At 42.5% G+C, this 21473-nt stretch overlaps 1 protein-coding gene across 9 annotated transcripts in view; it reads left to right on the forward strand.

The window, feature by feature from the left end:
* The window catches only part of meis2a (Meis homeobox 2a), a 76596-nt gene that overhangs the window by 24916 nt on the left and 30207 nt on the right, over positions 1-21473 (forward strand). For 7 of the 9 annotated variants that reach the window (XR_013206723.1, XM_077240166.1, XM_077240169.1 and 4 more), the window contains exons 8-9: positions 1850-1995; positions 20831-20907. Coding sequence is in view for 8 of the 9 variants with exons in the window: in XM_077240166.1 (XP_077096281.1) it covers positions 1850-1995; positions 20831-20907 (223 nt within the window). In the remaining variant the exon portion in view is untranslated. The remainder of the gene's footprint in view (positions 1-1849; positions 1996-20830; positions 20908-21473) is intronic. The other 2 variants (XM_077240165.1, XM_077240168.1) reach the window with 1 other exon arrangement.

Raw genomic sequence — 21473 nt, forward strand, 5'->3', positions numbered from 1 at the left:
TCCAAAAGTGCCTGGGGCGAGACTGCAGCACCTCGTCTCCCGGAGGCCTTTGGGCGTCTCCTAATAGCCCCCCCCCCCCCCCATCTGCCCCGTCTCAGAGGTGCATGATGGGATACTTCCCCTCCCCCTCTCCTCTTCTCCTCGTGTCGTCCTCATGTTTTGTGCTGGAGTTCACATCCGCACAGGTTCAAATGGCAGAGTTGCCAGGGAACAGTCAGAGGCCATTAGCGTTTGGGACGATTCGCCCTGCGGCGCTGCAGCGCTAACCAGTGAGCGGCGGCCATGTAGATTAGCAGCTTCACATGTAATGAGCAAGTTTACCCTTTCTTTTCTTTTCTTTTCTTTTCTTTTCTTTTCTTTTCCTTTCTTTCCTTTTCTTTTTTCTTTTCTTTCCTTTTCTTTCTTTTCTTATCTTTTCTTTTCTCTCTGTCTCTCCCTCTGCGTTCACTGCACTAATCCCGTCAAATCATTTTTTTGATTATTTCCACTTCTTTGACTCACTGTCATGTGTGTGCATATTTTCACTAGTGATAGAGTTATCGTTTTTTGGCTGATTTGTGGGTAGATTATTGGTATCAGCTAAAAACAGAACCCAACACACCCCGTTATCCTCTCTCAGAGGATAAAGTAAATGTTGTGTAAAATTAGCCTTATAGCAATTTTGTGTACATTTCATTCCCTGTCATTAAATTGCATTATGTATTTGATTTACTCTGATCTAGATCTGTTGAAAACACACTGATCTCCAGACGTTTAATTTGTGTACATATAGATTTGGTTATCAGCGAGTGTCTGTGTGTGTCTGGTTTCAGGGGCCGTAGGGTAATGAAGTGAGTCGTCGGTCTGTAAATACGCGCGGGTCACTCTGGCCACCGCGAGCGCTAGGCTATCGTGTTGCAGTGAAAATGGAAACGTCAATAAAATTAATCTGGCAACCTTTTGGCCTGGACTGCTCGCTGTGGTCCACTAGTAACACACCACAACAAGACAAGTGTACACTCCTCCTCCAGATGTCATTAGAGCTGATGAATAAACTGTTTGTCAAGTGACAGCTATGCCATGCTTTTCTGAACGTGCAGTTTGACGGAGTGTGTGTTACGAACCCTTACACATGTGAGGTCACTTCTGCATCATCAGCACGTATCCACGCGTGGAAGGCAAAGATACAGCATTAGAGAGAAAAATAATAGATTAAAACAGAGAGGGAAAGGCTTTCAACTGTCCTTGTATTCTTCATGTATTTTGCATTTCATTACGCCACCCATCGGATCTGTTCTCTTTGCTCCTTTTTCACGTGATTATTTGAAATATTAATGCGTGATTATTGCTTATGTAGGTGCGTGTGATTGATGTCTCCCCAAAAACAGAGCGACGTGCAAGTGTAAATTTGTAGAATATCGCGGCGTAGTGCAGGAGTTTTTCAGATGCATAATTTAGATGCCCTGAAGGAAGGCTTTCAAGGCATTTTCGCCCAAGGCCAAGAAAAAATAACTGACTTTTTAAAGTAAATCATTTTTGCTAATGCACAATTAATGTCAGAGGAGAAAGAAAGTAAGTCTGGGAAGTAGGTTATGCAGAGACCCGACCTGCCCTCACACGTGCACATCAGCGAAGGCGTGTCAGTCGTGCTCGGGATATGCAAATGAGCTGCAGGAAGGGGAGTGGCCGCAATATTGTGCATGTGTGTTTATTGTGTTGTAGCTTTTGCATACATTTTTTCGATGTTGCTGTTCTTCTTGCATTGATGTGAGGGCCTCTCTGTATTTTAGGGTTTAAGTTTAAGTTTGTATTATGTCACTGTGTGTAAGATTGTGTACCACATTTCTAAAAAGCTCTCCCTTGTGCCTAGGAGATGGTTTAGACAACAGTGTGGCCTCACCCGGCACGGGCGATGATGACGATCCAGACAAGGACAAAAAGCGACAGAAAAAACGAGGCATCTTTCCTAAGGTCGCCACCAACATCATGCGGGCATGGCTCTTCCAGCATCTCACAGTAAGTCTCTGTCTTTCCAAGAGCTATTTATGTATCTATGATTGGGAAAACAGTGCTGAGATCGCATGCTAGTACTCTTAATTTAAACTCTTACAAATCAGAATCAATGCACAGCTTTCAACATTCATACACCAATAAGATCCGGCAGCTTTTGAAACGCTTGCCTGCGTTGTGTTACTTGGCGACATGCAATGGTTGATCCTGATTTGACTCCATTTGGAGCAGTTTTCATTTGAAGAGCAGAACTAAACAAATTATTTAGCCATTTTGTGAGTGTAAGGGCATTTGATGTTAAAGTCCCCCTGTAGTCAATCATTTTATCCATTAAAACGCATCTTTGATCACCAAAATTACATATTTAAATGTTTTTTCCTTGAAGAAAAATTCTTCATGGCTTAAAATATCTTGAATGTAACTCGACACTCTTGCCTCATTTAGTATACGCGGTTCTATGAATATGCAAGAGAGCCCCGCCTCCACTCACTCACTCAGAGATCCACTCGTTGACGATCACACGTTGATCTGATTGGTTACAACGTAGTTTGTGATGTTAGAAACACCAGCGATTTCAAACCGTGTTTTTGAGACTGTCTTTGGTTCACTGCAGTTTTAAGGAGAAAATACTCAGCAATGCTGTCGACCTATGAATTTACACATGGTTTGTCTATTAAAAACACCACATAGACATATAAACAACATTAAAAGCTGGATTTTCACCACAGGGGGACATTTTAAGTTCAGTATCAGAATATAAGCAATATCACATTCGCAGTAACTGCTTCCTCATGTATACAACTGTAGTGACTGACCACTCTGTTGTTTTAATCAGTTCCTCCCGGAGAACATTTTTAGGGTTCAGTGTAAGTCTAGTTGTTGTGACACAAGGAGAGAGCGCTGTGTGTGTGTCGGTTTAGAGAGGTGGCATGCGGGGTCGTGTTCCCTCGGCCTCTCTGATGTCAGGACATCATCCGCGGCTCAGGATATATCGATCGGGACGGGAAGGGTCGGGTTTCTGAGGGATGAGCATGTGAACTGAGAACGGCCACGCGTTTGTAGGACTGTGTCTGTAAGGGACTGCCGTAAGAGTCTGGCTTTAGACCCGGTGATCTAACTCAAGCCAGAATAATGACGGCTAATTAAAAGGGCTGTAAAGCCATTAGAAACATTAGAGGGATAATCAGAGGCGCTGAACTCTGCCATCCGCTTATAACTCTTATAATCATCAGAAAAACTCTAACACACCACAATCTGATGGACAAAGACACTTCACTTTCTCTGCATTGTTCTTGCGCTCTTTTCATTTGGCGTCTCAGAACTGCTTGTGTGTAAATCAGTGAAGAGCGAGCCACCTACCTCGCCGCTTTTACCCACAAACGCCTCTCGCTTCTTTCACTCGGCTCAATATCACGCAGGAATTTCACACTATTTTCAAAGATCATTAGGCGTCTTTACTGGCAGCTCAGGAGATCCCCATTCACGACGTTCACAAGAGACGCACTCCCGTTTCCTTTAGAATTGTTTTAGAATGCCTTGAAAACCTAAGGAGAAGTTTTCAGTAATGGAAAAACAGAAGTTTCCATCATCCTTTTAGATGTTTCTCTCATTGCAGAGTCTTTTATTTGTGCGAGTAATAATTCATCCTTTTTAACACACCTTCCTATTTTTTTTTTTCAGACCAAAAAGCCTTAATTGAATTATCCTAAAGTACCAACCGCTGCCCCCCGTGCAATCCTTTACATCCTGCGGCCGTGCCACACACTAACACATCAGGCCTTTTATTTTAATTTGTTAAGCAAATGTATTTTCCAGTTCAGGATGCATTTGTGTGCGGGTGAATTCATGGGGACTTTGGCCCTGAATGGCCCGTAGCGGCAGCTCTCCATTCAACCATTCATTCAAGGGTGCAAAAGAAAAGCAGCGAGGTTGTATTTTCTCAACCGCGGGGCCAAAGAGGAGCTGCTCTTCCATGAGCGGTGGGGGTCCCTTTACATATGTTCTCAACATTGAGCCATTGTCACTTATTCTGATGGGCTCAAAAGGACGTAACCCCTTCCCTCCCCCCGTTTCCATCCCCCGAGCCCACAAAACAAGGCGCCAGCTAACAGTTACAATTGTGGGCTGAAATCGATGGCCTCCTCTCCCAAGGAACACTTTCCCTCTCTGACGCCTGAGCCCACCCTTACATGGGTGAAGCCTCTCTGAGCCAACAGGTCATTTGGGGCCAACAGCCAAATCCCAAAGCGGTGCAAAGGATAAACCCAAAAGAGATGCATGCAGTGCACACTCGCCACCTGACTGAAGTGCTTCCGCAGAACTGGAGCGTTGGGGTCAGAATGAAGCCTGAGAGATGTGCTCTTACTCCTGGAGCTCGCTGGATCTCTTCCAGTGCCATTAGCGGGAGGAAATCCCAGATGGCTGCTGTAAGCTTTCCCATACGGCCCAGAGCTTATGTTATCGGAAAGATAAACTCCTCTGTGGGGTGTATTGCTCTATTAGACTTCATATTTAATGAACGAGAGAGAAGGCTCACAGTAGGGCAGTGGTGAAGTGTAGTCATCACGGCAGGGTCACCCAACAGTTTAATGGAGACAAACTTTGAATCCTCTCAATTAGTCCGTTGGCGCCCTCGGTGAGTCTCCTGCTAAGAAGAGGGTCAGCCTCCAATGAAAACAGGAAGCACTCAGATACAAAGATATCACTCCAGGCCTGTGCTGTCCTTTCACTTCAGTAAGCAGTGTAAATAAATAGAGTCGTTTGAGCAGGACGGCCTGAACTGAGGCTCAACCAAAGTGAATATTTATTGGACAATAATGTAGGGCAGGACGTTGATTGGTTTTATCCATTGGGTATTGATTGGGTCGTGAAAAGTTAGTTGTGATGTTATTGGTTTATTTTATTTTGGTAACACCTAACAATAAGGTTCATTTGTTAATATAAGATAATGTAATAACTAACATGAACTAACAATGAGCAATACATTTGTTACAGTATTTAAGTAAATACTTGTTGTTCATTGTTAGTTCACAGTGCATTAACTAATGTTAATAAATACAACCTTTGATTTTAATAATGTATTAGTAAATGTTGAAATTAATATTAACTAAGATTAATAAATGCTGTTGCTTTTGATTTACAAGTTACAAACCTCATCAAAAGACTAAACAAATAAACAGGATTAGCCAGGGATCAGGCTGTAGCGTCACACAGTAAAGCAAACAGACTCGTTCCTGAGGCTTGGCTCCAATTCAAAATTTGGGCTGATCAGTTCTTTTTGCATGATTCACATCACTGTTCATGTCCACTGCAGCACATCTGACAATTGTTTTAAACAATGGACATCCATATATAAACAGACAAGCCCCCCCCCCCCCTCTCTCTCTCTCTCTCTCTCTCTCTCTCTCACACACATGTATGAGTTGTCTCGGGAAAGGTTTCCTCCCTCACTGTTTGCTGTAATGCAGGGCATTCTTAAAGCTGCAGTTTCATTTAAGGCCCAGCGAGGTTGTTTAGTGATGCTCCGGGGGGTTGCAAAGGGGCAACACTAATCTATCATGGGCGTGTTTGCCATCCATCACCAGTGCAGCCTATATAACAGTTCAGTTCTTTCTCTCTCTCTCTCTCTCTCTCTCTCTCTCTCTCTCTCTCTCTCTCTCTGTGTGTGTGTGTGTGTGTGTGTGTGTGTGTGTGTGTGTGTGTGTGTGTGTGTGTGTGTGTGTGTGTGTGTGTGTGTGTGTGTGTGTGTGTGTGTGTGAGAGGAAGCCTGAAGACCAGAAACAAACACTAATGTGTGCTTTTGCACCTCTTGTGGCAATGCTGAGAATGGAAACAGTTTTGGTAAAGCTGTGTTTTAAACAGTGACCCTACAGTGGGGACACAATCAATCTGCTGTCTGGCCATTTGATTTGTTGATTCAGACCTGTTGTAAATCTAGAAAATCAAGTATGTCACTTCATACTGCATGCTGCTGCAGTCAGCTGACCAGATGTCCTTATCGAGTGACTCTTTCATTCTTGCAGGTTGTGGAATTATTTTAGACCCAGATCAACCTTCATCTCCCGTACGCAAGGACTTTGAAATAGTTGCTGTGTGTGTTTGTGTTTGTGTGTGTGTACAGTATGTGTGTGTGTGTGATTTCAGTATTTAACAGATCTTGGATAACTGTGCCTGAGAAGAAGCTTTTGCGTCAACTAGCATTTGGCATCAAGTTGTTCAGCATCAATATTAGCTTTGCTTCTTAAATACAAATTTTTTTTTCAGATCACTGCATACTTGCTGAAACTGTTGCAGCTGCATTTTGCTTTAATATTTCTCAGTGCATTAACATTTGAAACCAGAAGGCAGTTGTTAGTGTGTTCCTCTTTCTTGATCTTGACTTTGAGCATCATGCTGTATGTTGTGTAAGACTGAACTTATAGCATGTTTTATCATGGATTGATGCTTTTTGGAGATGAATGAGTCTCTGAAATCTTTGTCAGTTGAGGGATGACCTTGCAGACACTTGGAATGCTCCTACATACCCAGACTGAGTCGGTATTAATAAAGACAGCTTGGACAGGCTGGAACACGCTGTTCCATGCATGTGTGTGTGTGGAGGGAAATGCTTTTGCTCTGACCTGAAGATACACATGAACAGTGAGGAGAACACGAACTCTAGTTTAGTAACTCTAGATCTTACTGGACAGATCCAACTGACCTCCACACAGACCAGCCCACACGTGTGTGCCCAGAACACCAGGCTGGCTAACGGCACAGGGAAGGGCAAATCCTCTTCTTCGAGCACTTGTTGGTTTTCAGCTCAGAGTTTTTTTGTGTTTTCCCCCCTAATGGACTTTTTTTTTAGACTGACTTCAGTATTAAATTCAGTAAGGTCAGAAACAGAAACATACATGAGCGAAGGTGCCAGTGCCTGTCCAGAAGATTGCAAGAATGTGATCCAGATTTGTTATTATTCAGGTAGCTGCTATAAAACGTGAGGAAGTTTCACTGACTTGCTCAGCATGATTATGTTTGTACTGTTGACCTAAAAGATGAAACTGGTCATAGATGTGATTAGACGGCATAGAGAACTATAATGCCTTTTATAGCAACCCTTGTGGTAAAGCAATAACTAATAAACTGTGAAATCAATGTGTGCACTTATATACTTGCTTACAGTGTCTCAGGTTGAACTAGGGGTGTGGACGAAGAAACAACTCAGACATAGAAGCTGAAAACTAAGAGAGGATGGCCGTGTGTGTGTGTGTGTGTGTGTGTGTGTGTGTGTGTGTGTGTGTGTGTGTGTGTGTGTGTGTGTGTTTGGAGCAAAAATCAAAACCAGACTGTGCTTCTCTGTTTAGTTTGTCAGGGGACTGGCGCTCCTCTGAATCCCAGAGCTCTATTTCTGCTCTGTGATCTTCCCGCCCTTTCTCTGCTGCTGTTTTTATTCTGTTTTGTTTTTCCAGCACTTCTCCTCACAAGCCTCCCTCTGAGCTCTGTCTGCACCTCCTTACTGCTATTTCATAATGACGACCGAGCGCTGTGACTGCACAATTTCATTTCATATCTTGAATGGTGCATCAAAGGCAACAAACAAAACACACCAATTTGCTTTCTGCTCAGCCTCCCAAGATGCTGGCAAACTGAAGCCTTCCGTCGACTGTGCCGCCACACTGTGGTGCCAGTATCTGATGCTTACTGTTCAGGCTCAGAAGGGAGGTTTTCATGATGACTAAAACCTGTAAGCAGTATAAAAAATATTCACAAAAAGCCAAAGAAAAAAGGCAGATATAAATAAAAGAAAATCTACTAAAGACACATATCCTAATCAAACTGGAGCGTTTTGGCCCCAGATGTGAATGCATGTGAATATTGATCAGATCGCAGTAGTTGTAATGTCCCCGGGGCACGACAAACCCTGCTCAAATCTACAGCGATTTAGATAAAGAGAATTGGCAAGACACAACGGATTTCAGCAAGCATAACCTCCTCCTTCTTTCTCCTCCTCCTCTCCCCCTTTAACCAGGGAGCAGAATAAAAGGAGGGAAAACCTGTAATTACACACACTCTTCTGAATCTCCCTTAATGTTCATTATTTCAAACCGGCGGCAATTACAAGTTCAAAGGGGCTTAGAGGGCCAGCAACCTGCATAATCGCCAGCAAATGAAGTATAGCGTGTTCACGGCAGTGGAGCCGCTGCTGGGGGGGTGAATCATACATTTCCATACAAGCACAAATCTCTGCCACCTCAAGGCTCCAGCGTGCACTATCTCTGCCTCGCAATCCTCTTAGCCACGGCTTTTTGTCTTTCTTCACCCACCAGCTACCCTCCGACATGTAAAGCATATCAAACTTTACCCTGGCTTATGTTGTACATTCACTGTTATTTGTCCTTATGTTTATGGCTGCCAGGCCGCCCACCCTCTCCTCCAGATTACTCTGCTCTGTTTCTCTCTCCTCCTCTCTTTTCCTCCCATCTGACGTCACATGCATGTGATGCGGGCGCAGGAGTGAGTGTGTCCCCACAGGTGTATCTCAGTTACCTCAGGAGACAGTCACAGCAGCCAATTCTGTCCACAGGTGGCTCTTTGCTCATCAAGAGGAAGGCTTGTGAGCCCAGCGGTTAGCTCTGGTTTCAGAGCCGCCCCAACCGGCGGTCATTGTATACATCCTCCTCTACATCTACACCTCCACACAAGAGGCTCTCTTTCTCTCTCTGTGCCATGTTTATCTTCTTCCTCTGTCCTGGTTCAGTGCTGCAGGTCACCTTTCTTTCTGTACGGCTTTCGTGTGCCTCCCCCCGGTCAGTTGTGCTGCTGTTTGCATTAGAGATCTTTGATAAAATCTCCATAGGGATTTGCTCTAGTGCTCACACCATTTCCTGCCTGCTGCTTTCATTGTTTGTCTCGTTCGCATTGGGGAACGTACAACTCCCACCTGAATACAATAAAACGTTGACGCTCTTTGGCGTGGCAAACAGCAGACAGTTCATTTTTCATTCAGCAAAATCTTCTCAAAAGAAAGCGAAGACTAGCTGTTTCATTAAGTGGCCCATCCAGGCAGACACATGCACCACAGCAGAGCCCATGTTTACCCAACCAAGTGTGCATATTAGAACGGAATCCATGGAGAGATTAATGGGCTACTGCCTCTGTACCATTGATTATCTAAACGCCATTTTTCCCTCTTCCTGCACACATATTAAAAAGTAATGAAGCCTACGGAGGAAAGGAAGGCAAAACTTCACGCATCATTTTACGTTATCTGGACTCTAACAGTGAGGAATCTCTTTAAGGCACGTTTTGAGCAGAATTAAGTAAACAAATGTGGAGTATGCTTTTGAAACAAGCTGTGGCGACTAGAAAAATGTGCTTAAGCTAAGACGAGCCGCTGACACATGGAGGAGACTCTGCAGATGTTAGCAATTTTCCTGTGTAGCTTCCCCAACCTACGACGAGGCTGCAATTACTGCAATGGATTTGGTAACCAATGATAGTAATGGAAATGTGGAACAACATCAAAAGCACCCAGGATTAGGACGATCTACAAAGCCAGTTCAATAGTATATTATAGGTCCCTGAACAAGTGACTCTTGGCGGATGGCCCTTGTATGCCTTCTATTTGCAAAGCAAGGATGTTTCCACCAGCACCGTGCATCTCCATTCTGTTCTTCTCTGTTATGGCCCTACTGAAAGGGTGGGGGTGGCCTCTTTCAGGGAAATAACTTCCTGAGACATTACGTGAATCAGCAGACAGCCTTATGGCCCAGACCTTCCCAAGAGTCTAAACGCTGGAGTTAAAGGTGAGGAACCACATTGCAAACATGATGGGAAACAGTTTTTCCTGCCCTGCAGAGCTTTATTTTGAATGCTCTTGGCTTCATTTGGTTTTAGTATGTGGTAATGACTTCTGCACTAGATCTTCCTCGACAGAGCCCAACCCTCAATGTCATAGCCATTACTGAAGCACTTTTACCATTACAGAGGCATGCCGCTCGATTCCCGTCAGTCAAAGTTGACTGTACTGTGCTCAACTCTGCACTAGATCATGAATTATTGTGCAGCAGTGGGGCGAGGAATTGAGGAAGGGAAAAAGGAAGAGTAGAAGTAATGGGGGAGAAAATACACAAACACACAATGGAAAGAACACAACAACAGCTGTCTTCTCTGCAAAGTGATTGGAGAGAAGCGGGGCTTGGGTTACATTCCTGAGATGGGGATGGCTGGTGTTGGTTTCAGAGGTGGGGGCAGGTGGTGGGGGTGGAGACAGCTCAACAAGTTGTTGAAAAGAACACAGACGCTTGTCATCAGCCTCCAGAGCAGGGAGCCATCTGAGTGCATTTTAGTCACAGAGGTTAATGACCTCCCTTTGCTCTTCCGTCCTGCTGGAGTCCAGTGCACCAGCAGCACTCTGCTGTGTTTGAGTTCACAGTTCTTCCTTGTGGCCTGGATCAGCCCAAAAAGCTGTAAGTGGATCCTGACAATCCCTTTTTATCTCTCCCTCTAGGGCAGCGCGTAAACTTTCAGAGTAACGATGGTGTTTGGATTACTGTAGCTCCCTTTGATGCCTCAGTATGCACCATGCAAAGTGCAGAAAGAAGAAAGACAGAGACAGAACTGATATATTATTTTTTTATTTGCCAGTTTAGCGGACGCTTTCTTTTCCAAAGTGACCTACAGTGCATTTACTACAAGGACCGTCCACCCATACCAATGTGGGGTCAAGTTCCTTGCTCAAAGGCACAGTGATAGGGAAACTCAATCCTGTCATGAATCGCTCCTTTTGGGGTTTGAACAACCCTGCAGTTATTGCACAAGTTGTTAATCTGCTCCGATAGATTCAAGGTTGCAATTCTCACAAACCTTTTAGGTTTCAAACTTCCTTTCAACATGTACAGTTTCATATGTTAGGAAACCTTTAGCTAAATAAAAAGAATAAAGCCAGCTGCATTTCTTATTTTATTCTGTCTGTGGACCCCCATCCACTAATAAACGGTAAGCTGAGCAAGCTGTTGGTCATCCTCTCATGGGATTGTTGGGTAGCTGCCAGTTTCCTGCTTGCTTTGTCAGTGGATAAAGTCAGTAACAAACGAGGAGCCTACAGCCAAGCCGGTCAGTCAGGTCAGAGGTCAGCAGACCTCAGGGCAGGATTGTGCAGAGGAGCACTATGGGGAGAGCACAGGCGGCTGGAATGCACTGAAAAGGGGCCCTTTGCGCTGTTCCTCAGCTCTACTGCTTTTAGAGCCATTAAATCTCTTCATACATCCCAAAGTCTTGAGCATCAAGAGTGGAGAGTCCCCAGGGCTCATAGCAATCCACTGCCTGAGTTTGTGGTACTGACACCCTGTGTAAGGGAGAGTATTTACGGGTATGAGTTGAGGTTGCTTTGGCTCCGTCAGTTGTCTCGCAAGGTTTCTGTGATTACGACTGCGAGAGATCTTTGGCTAAGTCGGGTTTTTTTTGTCCTGCTTCGATTGACTTGATCATTTTAGTTAGGCTGAGTTTACTGAAAATCTTCATGGCGGCCTCTTTATGCTGATACAATGTTTAGTCCTTTTGGAGAGCCAGCTAAATGGGCGCCATGCTTGACTTCTACATTTTTAGCATCATTAACCTACAGGAAATTGCCCCTGCAGCTGTTTGCCGGCTGCTTGGTTGCTCCACATTCCCAGCTAATGGCTAAACATCGAGGTTTCCTCTATTGTGAGTTTTGACTGTAAAGCAGATTTGACAACTTGAATTTGATAGTGTAACAGATGAAAAATAACATTATAGGTTTAGAGCTCTGGATTATTCGTTTGTGACTACTGGTAAAAAATGCTGTCATGCCATTAATTGTGGCTCCCAAAACAATCCACAGAGACAGCGTTTGTAAATAACCCTTCCCCTCATTAAGAAAGTTTACTATGCTAAATGAAATGTGTTGTGTATATCTCAGATTAGCCTGTTCTATTGCCTTGTCCTTCGGTCTCAAATGCCAGTACAAAAGGAGTCTTACATAGTGCTGGGCGGTTTATATTTTCGTCACAATATTGATTTTGAATAAACCGCCATACCGGTGTATTTAATTACACAACGTTCGGAACAAACGTTACGCTGCGCGACACTGTTTGAGACGGACCCTTTACAAGTTTCGCACTTTTAAGCAGCGACGAGTGAGGGTAAACAAACAGCAGTGCTCTCTTACGTTACATGGACGATGGATGCTGAATAATTAGTACAACATGACACAGAAGCACAACTTGTGCCAAAAAGAGGAGCCGGGTCTGTTGTTTGGAGGTTTTTTGGTTTCCAAAAATCCGACGTCGACCAAAAAACCATTTTATGCAAGTGCTGTCGGGCTAAAATTCTCGCCAAAGGGGGCAACACGAACATCCATTATACAGGATAATCCTGTGTGCCAAGTTGCACTTTATATTTATTTTATGTTTGTTCTGGTTTCGAAGCAATACTTTTGAAGGAATAACTAATGCAAGTTGCATAATTTTGTTTTACTATTTTTTTTTATAGACCTCAAAAGCAATGCAAGACAAGTTTAAGTTTTCTTTTTATATTTACTTGAATGCACGTAATGTTCCTGGACTTGTACTTGAACTAGAAAAAGTATTCCAAGTTGTTCTAATTGTGTTGTTTAAAATAAAAGTTCTGTATTTTGACTGCAATTGTCTTTGCATTCTGATTCCTCACTTCATTAGAATCATGAATGGCTCTTATTTGTAAACAACAGCATAATTTTCTGGGGCAGCAAACCTGTATTACTAGTGTGGAATTATTCTACAATATTCACTAATGACTGTAAAATAGACTATCCTAAGTCAATTTACTGCAGTAATTCCTCTCTCAACCAGTAGAAAATGCATTGAACACCTGACTATGCATGAAAAAAAAAAAGCGTCATAAACCGGAAACCGGCATAATTTTGAAAAAAAACGTGATATCAATTTTTGGTCAAACCGCCCAGCACTAATCTTACATTAATGTGTGCTGCCAAGACCTGCTTGCATAAAAGGGGTTGGCTGGAATATTGAGGGGTTGGTGAACTACTTTGTTGCCTGCAAGCAGAACGACCCTGTTGTTCTTTGGTTGCCCAGTGGCCTTTTGGCCAACATTTCTGTTCTCCAGCCCAGTCCATTTACCCCACGAGCAATAAACATCCTCTCTCTCACGCAGGCAAAATATATTAAAGAATAGCCTTAGTAAGTTTTGCCCTGTGGGATGGTGGGGTCAAGACAGCAGTAAGCCATAGGTAGTAGCCCAGTGGCCTAATGAACGTGACCCGAAAGGTCTCGGCTCCGTTGCTCACGGGTGCCATCTAGACTAATCAAGTCATTACAGACTGGTGAAGGCAGCGACAAGAGAGAATTCTTGCTCTGTGCTTCCTTAGTACGTTGGATGAGTAGTGCATTGTTGCCTCTATCTTATTAGGCAAGATCTTCTTTTTTTTGTGAATTTCTTCTGAGGCCAGCAGGTTGTTTGCCTCATTTCACAGGCTTTCATTGTACAGTGTGAACTCAGGTCATGTTTATCTACTTGATTTGCCAATTTACCTCTGAGCATGAGTGGTCACGTGACTTTATGACATCAGTAGTGTCAACTGACAAGACTGTACTGCTTTCAACTCCCATTCACTTTCCCTTCCACTTTTTCCAGCCTGAAATGAATCTGTTTTAAAACCGCTGTTAAGACATCACAGGGAATACGCCTCAATCTCCTGCATGCAGTCAAAAATAGTCAGTTGATGACAGAACCTGCTGCAAAAATTAAGTTAAACTCCTGCCCCAGAAGTGTTTGACTAATCAGGTGGAAAGAGAAATTCTAGGGCTGTTGTGGTGAGAATTTAATTTGGTCAAATGTACACCCTAAAGCCAGAGGGTTAAGAGGATGAGGAGATTCAGTCTATCTTCTGTTCCCCTTTCCCTATGCAAGGACATGGAGATCAGGTTCCTCCCCTTGAAAGAGCCGACTGGCCGCGTCTGTAAGAGAAGCCATGAACCTGATCTGATGATTAACTAGCCTCATCACTATGGCTGTGGGCCACATCCAGACACACACACATAGAAGAGGGTTTTCTGTGTCCAAGTCACAAGGTCTACGCAAACCGCCACTGCCCTTATTAGTGGGATTTGCCGAGTCAAGCATCACTATTACTGCTACTCCTAGTCAGTGTTAGTGATTTCAACAAACACTAAGTAGTAACTTCATCCCATATCCATTTTTGCTACAGTTACACTACATCAAAAGACACACATTTTTCTGTGTGTTTCTCACGGGCAGAATGCAAGCATCATAACCGAGAGAGCACATGTCAGTTTCTTGAGCAGTTCAACAGCCGTTAAAGAGCAAAACTTTTCTCTAATTGTTTGCATCGCTCAATGTGCGTTTTGCTCCGTGAGTATGTGTGTATTGGGCTGTGTGTGTATCTCTCACTGCAGTGGGTGTGTGTTTGTTCCCTTGTGCGATTCTCTCTGACGGCCTTGAGAATGGGAGTGATTGATTTTTAGCGCTAATGCTTGTTTACCCTCAGCAACTGCGTTCCAGGCCAACCTCACGGGGGTGCCCACCTCCTCCTCACACCCCTCCCTGCATCCCCCTCCGCCTGGCCTTGCCAATCCATGTTTTTGCGGGGCAACAGTTTGCTTGGCAGGCAAATTGATAGCAAGAGTCGCTCTAGAACCTTGCACCATCTTTAGTGAACATAAATTATTGGTGTAGAGCAAACGGGGGGGCTGGCGGTAGTCCAGCGGCTCCAAGCCCAGCCCAGCCAGCAATTGTTGTGGGGGCACAGAAAGAGAAAGAATGAGTGAGACGTATGAAGAGAGGGAGTCGAGCTGCTCTCCTCAATAGCTTTTCATGGCGCGCTGGGCTCCAGGTGCCCCTTTGAAGCCACATAAATTGAAACTGTTTTACCTCTGAAAAAACCCAGCATGGCAGTCACGACTCAGTCTGATCCCAGAGCTGCACGAAGACCTGGTTTGTTCATACGTGTGCATGCCGACGAACACAAGAACTGCCGGTATGCACACATCGTTTGAGCATCAGGGGGTGTATTTGAGATGGTGCATTTCATAAAACTGAGGACGTGTTCCCTTTTGTGTGTGCATGTGAGTCAAGTTGCATTCTTGCCGGCTTCCTCCTTGTTGTCTGGATGCAGCGTAATGCTGAAGAAAATCAAACATACACAAAACACTACCTAAGCACACACATTTAACCTTAGACACACACAAACTACTAGAACACACAGAAGCAAGCTCCTTTTGTCCATCTTTTAAACAAAACACTCTTTTAGCTTCTGTTCTGTTGAGCAGACATCAATCACAGCGCTGCTGACACTCACCATGAGTCATGTTATAATCAAAGTTAACTTTCTAAACAAATCTGTCTTTCCCGCAGTAAAAGCAGTGTTCCTTCTTATGACAAATACTTACAACAAACACACCACATTGCAATTATTCATGAATTTGCGCTGTAAAATGGGATATATATATTATATTCAAATCAGTCTTATCAAAATAAACCTTCAGCCTTCATTTGGCTGGTATATCATGCTTGCAGAAACACACATATGTAAATGCTTTATTAACAGCCTCTCTAAATTTAAAATGTGCCAATCTTTCTGCAGATTTCTGTGTAGCAGATATTAAAATGTCATTCTGGGCTTTGATTGATTTTATTGGGAGTCTGTGTTATCTTGCTTCGCTCAGTTTGATTAAACACACAGAAATGATCACAGTCAATTTGAGCTGTGCGTCACGGGGAAACTCAAATCCTTCAGCGATGATGGAGTAGTTTGAGAATAATTGAAATTGTTGGTTAGAGACAATAGAGTTTTGAGAACGTGCCCTTCATTTCCATTCGGCAAACCTTCAAAATAGACAAATAAAGCACATAGTTTTGAGCATTTGGTATTATAGTATCCCTGCAAACAATAGCCGTCATTTCACCGTCTCGGTGAACTATAGACCCGATATAGTCCGACTATAAGTAACACACACAAAACAACCTTGAATTTGGTTACGTGTCGTTTTTTTCCAAAATAACTTGTGAGATGTATGATATTCCATTATGTAAGCAAAGTAAACAGTGATTACAAGGTGTTTGGTTTCATTTCATTGACATATTCTATGCGTAGCCTGTGCATCTATTCTTGGGCGATGGTTTATATGTCTATTAAATTTTCACTGACATCCCAAATTTTGTCTTGTTTTAGGTTAGACGTCAGGGCTGTGTTTGGACACTATTAGACGTCTTTTAAATGCAAAATTGTTTGCTGGGATCATACTATCACCTTTGTCACATATTGTTTGTGTTAGCATGTTAGCATCTAGCTAAATGCATTTCCTTAAAGCTTAACATTTTGGTTTGTGCAATTAAAAACTGCTGGGATTCTTCCATGCAAACTCAAAGTCAAAAGTGAACCCATTGATTGCACAATGGATTGTGGGTTAAAGTAGCCTAAAAGCATGCAATCAAAAATACACTGCATCATTCGGCTGACTGTTTGTTTAGTTCTTATCTGGCATACTATCTAGAATGTATAGTATGAGAATTGTGCTGCAGTGATTCAGTAGCTCAGTCGGGGGATGTGCTGGTTTTCATTAGGCTGCAGGACTCTTTAATTCATTGCAGTCTGGCCTCGTACTGATGAAGTCATTCATCAAGCTCACGGTCAGCCGCTCCGTTGGGGAGTGTGTGTGTGTGTTGTGTGTGTGTGTGAAGGGGGGTTGATGTGTGTTTGGGGGCACTGGGGGTTCAGGCTCGACGTTACATGGAGTTGCGGTGAAGAGCACATCACACCCTGTAATTTAGCCAATAGAGTGCAAACACACATGCACACACATGCACTCTGGGAAATAAAATCGGCCCACATGCACTTGCCGCGGACTGTATGATGCACTGACACATCCCCGAGGACTCCTTTCAGAACCGTGTGTGTGTGTGTGTGTGTGTGTGTTTGTGTGTGTGTTCAGAATGGCGCAAGCAGCAAAAAGCCGGTGCCATTAACAGGCTGCAGCGTAATTAACAGTTGATTCGATCGCCGGCTAGCGCTGGCATCTGCAATAAAATAAGCTGCTCATTTTTCTGTCTAATAATTTATAGACTGCACCTCTTCACATTCTGTGGTCAGTCCGTTTCTCAGGATATTGCTCCGGCTCTTAGTAATTCACTCTATTGATTGAGTTTAAAGTGACAGGAACACTTTCAATCTTTCTATGATCTCTCATGCTAAGTTTACTCTTCATCATGCTGTTAGCGTGTCATGCACACCGCTGGACGAAATTAATAATTCATATAAAGGTAGTGCTCTGTTCGGGTTTCACTTGTTTTGTAATTTGATGCTTTATTTTACAGTGCTAGACTCGACCTGCGATGTCACTCGAATGCGCGTTACTCTGCTTTCTAGTGCTGGGCAAGGGTTAATCGTGATTAATCGCATTAAAAAAAGTTGTGTTTACATAATATATGTGTGTGTACTGTGTATAATGATTTTGTATATATAAACACACACACATGCATGTGTGTGTATATATATATATATATATATATATATATATAAAATATTTATCTTTATATATATATATATATATATATTATTTATAAATATATATATACAGCATGTACATGCAAATATTTCTTAAATACATACATGCATGTGTGTGTGTAAATACAAAATAATTATACATAGTACACACACATACTGTATATTATGTAAACAAAAACTTTTATTTTGGATGCGATTAATCGTTGTCCAACACAAGTATTTTAAGTATGCAAAATGTGTGTTATTGTAAAAAAAAAATATTGAGGTACAATACTTTCCTCTGTGCTTAACACAAATGCATATTCCCATCCATGTTTTAACACCAGTGCAAGATAATAGATATTGTGGATGCCATCATGTGTGGATTTATAAATCCTAGTATGCACATGGGAAATCACACAGACACATTTCCATGGGCGTTTGTAACGTTTGTCAGGCCCAGGCTCTGTGTTTACTCTGATTTGTAGAACAGAGCTCAGTGAAACTGGATCTGTTGTATATTGTCTGTCTGTGGTCAGGATATCTTAAGCTGGCTTTGAAAGGTTTTAAGCGTTTTCTGTTTTTTTCCTCTCAGGGAAGAGCAGATATAATTTCTTTTCACTTTTTGAAGCGTGTCTCTGGTTTGTGTGAATCATCGAGTGCTGCAGTATTTATATGGGTTTGTTTTAATGACCGACACATGCCTGAAAAAACACTGATACATAGAGTAGAGTTTAATGACAGCATACGAGATTCATTAATGCTTACTTTCAAAATTAAACAAAAATGTAAACAAATAGTTTATCATTGATTAAAGGCTTTAGCTAGATTTTTATGTTCAATCTATGTTGATTATCAGCCGATTGCAATAATAATATAATAAATATATTAAAAACCTATATTATATAATAATGTAGAGAAACAGTCACAAAATCTGCTGCTGTCTGTGAGAAGAAACACACACACACACACACACACACACACGCGTGCATATGTATGTGCGCTTCACAGTCTTGCCAAGCATATGTCAGCACTTAGCAATCAAAAAATTTATTTCTATGTGCCCATTATCATATTTCTTTGTTAATGATTTTAGCATATTAAAAGCTCCTGTGTGCACAAGTAGAAATCTGATTCATGCGTCTCTTTTTCCTTCATTATTTTTTCAATCTTACAATTGTTTTCTAATTAATTGGACACATTCCTGAAACGTTCCCTCCTCCCGCTCTTTAATTAAACTGGCCGTTCGTTCCTGAATGTGAGGCTCAGGGTCAAGATTCAGTTCAGCGCAGTTTAATGGCTTTATTCCTGAGACTTAGAACATGTGTAAGAATGGCCGACTAGAAGAGAAAGAGTCGCTATACACAAGAGACAGGCCACCTACACCTAGTGTGTGTGTGTGTGTGTGTGTGTGTGTGTGTGTGTGTGTGTGTGTGTGTGTGTGTGTGTGTGTGTGTGTGTGTGTGTGTGTGTGTGTGTGTGTGTGTGTGTGTGTGTGTGTGTGTGTGTGTGCGCATGTGTGTGTGTGTGTGTGTGTGTGTGTGTGCGCATGTGTGTGTGTGTGGGTGCACGTGTGGCGATGTCTGAATAAAGCGGAGTGTGTGGTGTGTTTGGTTGTTAATCTGCCTCTTAAACACATCTGTCAGTGTGGATCACTATTGTTCGTCATGCTTCAGACACACACGGCACAAATTCAATCCTGCCATTTCTATCATGTCACATTTGGCAGATCAACAGTGACACAAATTGTATCATTGCATCCCGCGCGGGGATTGTGTTTGCAGTGTGACTTCTGGCTACTCGAGACCTTTGCAGGAACGTCTTGCTTTAGCGCTTGGCCTGCGTTCAGGAGCAACTCAAGCTGAAGTCATTCCTCTAACCGTCGAGGAAAGGAGGATGTGTTCAGTGTTTAATCCGGCCGGAGCATTCACCGCGGTGTCGTACGGATCTGTGTGTTTCTGTGGTTTACTATATATACAGTAATCGGTTCAACACCGATACAGTTGCACTGTTTGTGTGTTTATACACTCCTTTACCTCTGCAACTTGGCCAGGAATCCAGCTTTAGTGTTTTCTCATTTGGTTGAACGTAACACTTGCAGATATATATATATATATATATATATATACATATATATCGGCATGCCGTGACCTTGGTGGATTTCTTTATTTCTGTTCCTTTTCATTTAAAGGAATTTAATAATCAAAGTATCTATAGTGAACATTAAAATATGTAAATACAGTAGACCTATAAAATATAATCCAAATGAATAGAAATTTTATATGCATTTCAAATACATAAATCTTAAATTTAGGCATTTTTTGAGTGAATAAAGCAGGAAAAACAGTTTTGACAATTTGTCATTTATATATAAAATATTTATATTGAAATACTCATCCGAAGCGCACGCACATCTCAGACAGCACGCAAATATTGATTTCTCTTTCAAGTCTTGCGCTTCAATGGACAAATGAACACAAAGATTGCCAGCATGTCCGTCTTGATGAGGATCCTAGCACACTCAGTCTGTTATGCCTTAAGACAGTGAACTTATACAGTCGAGAAAGACCGCGCATGTGTACAGTATCAGAAATGCAAACATCACTGAACTTACTTAAGCTAGACTGTGACGCTGTTTTCGTCTGGAAACAAACTTGGTTGCATTATTTTCCTGTTAGCACTGTAAAGCTGGTTTGAAACACTCTGTATTGTAAAAAGCGCTATATAAATAAATGTGACTTGACTGACTTGACTATCAGTGTACTGTATTTGTGTGCTGTGTCTTAAAGTGACAGAGCCTAATATTCCTGTTTTCTGTGTTTTTAATGTTAATCAAACAATAAAAGAAAAGGAAATCACTCACAGCTCTGGTTTGAATGGCTTTTGTAACTTTAATAAGGATTAATCTTTCATTTATAGTCAAAAATGCAATGTTATTTTACATTTGATTACTTTATTTCATTTCTGTACCTGAAAACTAATGTTAGCCCCACCTGAAAAACCTAAAAAGCAGTGTTTATTTTATTAATATCTTTGCTCTATTGTATTTATTTGTGCTGTTGCTTGTAGTCGTTCTTTATTTTTATTTGACAGTAGTCCTTTTTTCCATGAACACGGCACATACCGAACCGTACCTAAACAACAGAGCATAATGAAGTGCATCATCATGGCTATTTGTAGTGATTCAGGAGTAATACACAGATATTCGTTGTGTCTAAAAGCAGTCGACTGTAGTTGTCATTTGTGTAATGTTTTCCTGGTGCAGATGAGTGGCAGTGCTCAGTGTTTGTTGTCTCTGTGATGTTTCCCATGATCCTGACCGGAGCGTGTGTTCTCTTCCAGCACCCGTATCCTTCAGAAGAACAGAAGAAGCAGCTGGCTCAGGACACGGGGCTCACCATCTTACAAGTAAACAACTGGTGAGTCCAGGCACTTTTCCTCTCTTTGACCATCGGGAAGCTTTAGCGCCCGGACCTTATCTTCGCGTTTTCCTTGCCTTTGATGCATGAATGAATCCGTGCCGGATTACAGATGCGTTGCTCCGGCCGGCAGCGTCTCTGTAGAGCTTAGCTCATAACCGGAGGTGGTGGATTAAATAAAATGATCACAGAGCCAAAGAAATGATACAGGAATTATTTATCAAAATACACGGCCAGGCTCTTTTTTTATCGCTGGCTTAATTTCGTTCGCTACATTCTCCGGCCGATGTTCAGATTAATTGAGCTGACAGCTTCTTTTCAAAACACCGGGAAGGTATTTTCACGGATTTTCTGGCCTTACACAAACTTAATTATACGGAGCGCTCCTTTATCAGTCTAATTCCGTGTAGTGGAGCTGCTATTTACAAATGAGAAGTCCCTGGCTTTTATTCACAGCTTGCTTTAATGTATTTATCGGAGCGGACTCATTTACGCAGCTCTATCTGTCGGGGACAGGCGGCGGCCGAGGGCTTTATCATGCGTCTCCTCGGGGTCAATTGATTTCT

The sequence above is a fragment of the Siphateles boraxobius genome, unplaced genomic scaffold (assembly GCF_051911475.1).
Source record: "Siphateles boraxobius isolate OS27281-9 unplaced genomic scaffold, OSU_SipBor_1 22, whole genome shotgun sequence".
NCBI classification, from domain to species: Eukaryota; Metazoa; Chordata; class Actinopteri; order Cypriniformes; family Leuciscidae; genus Siphateles; species Siphateles boraxobius.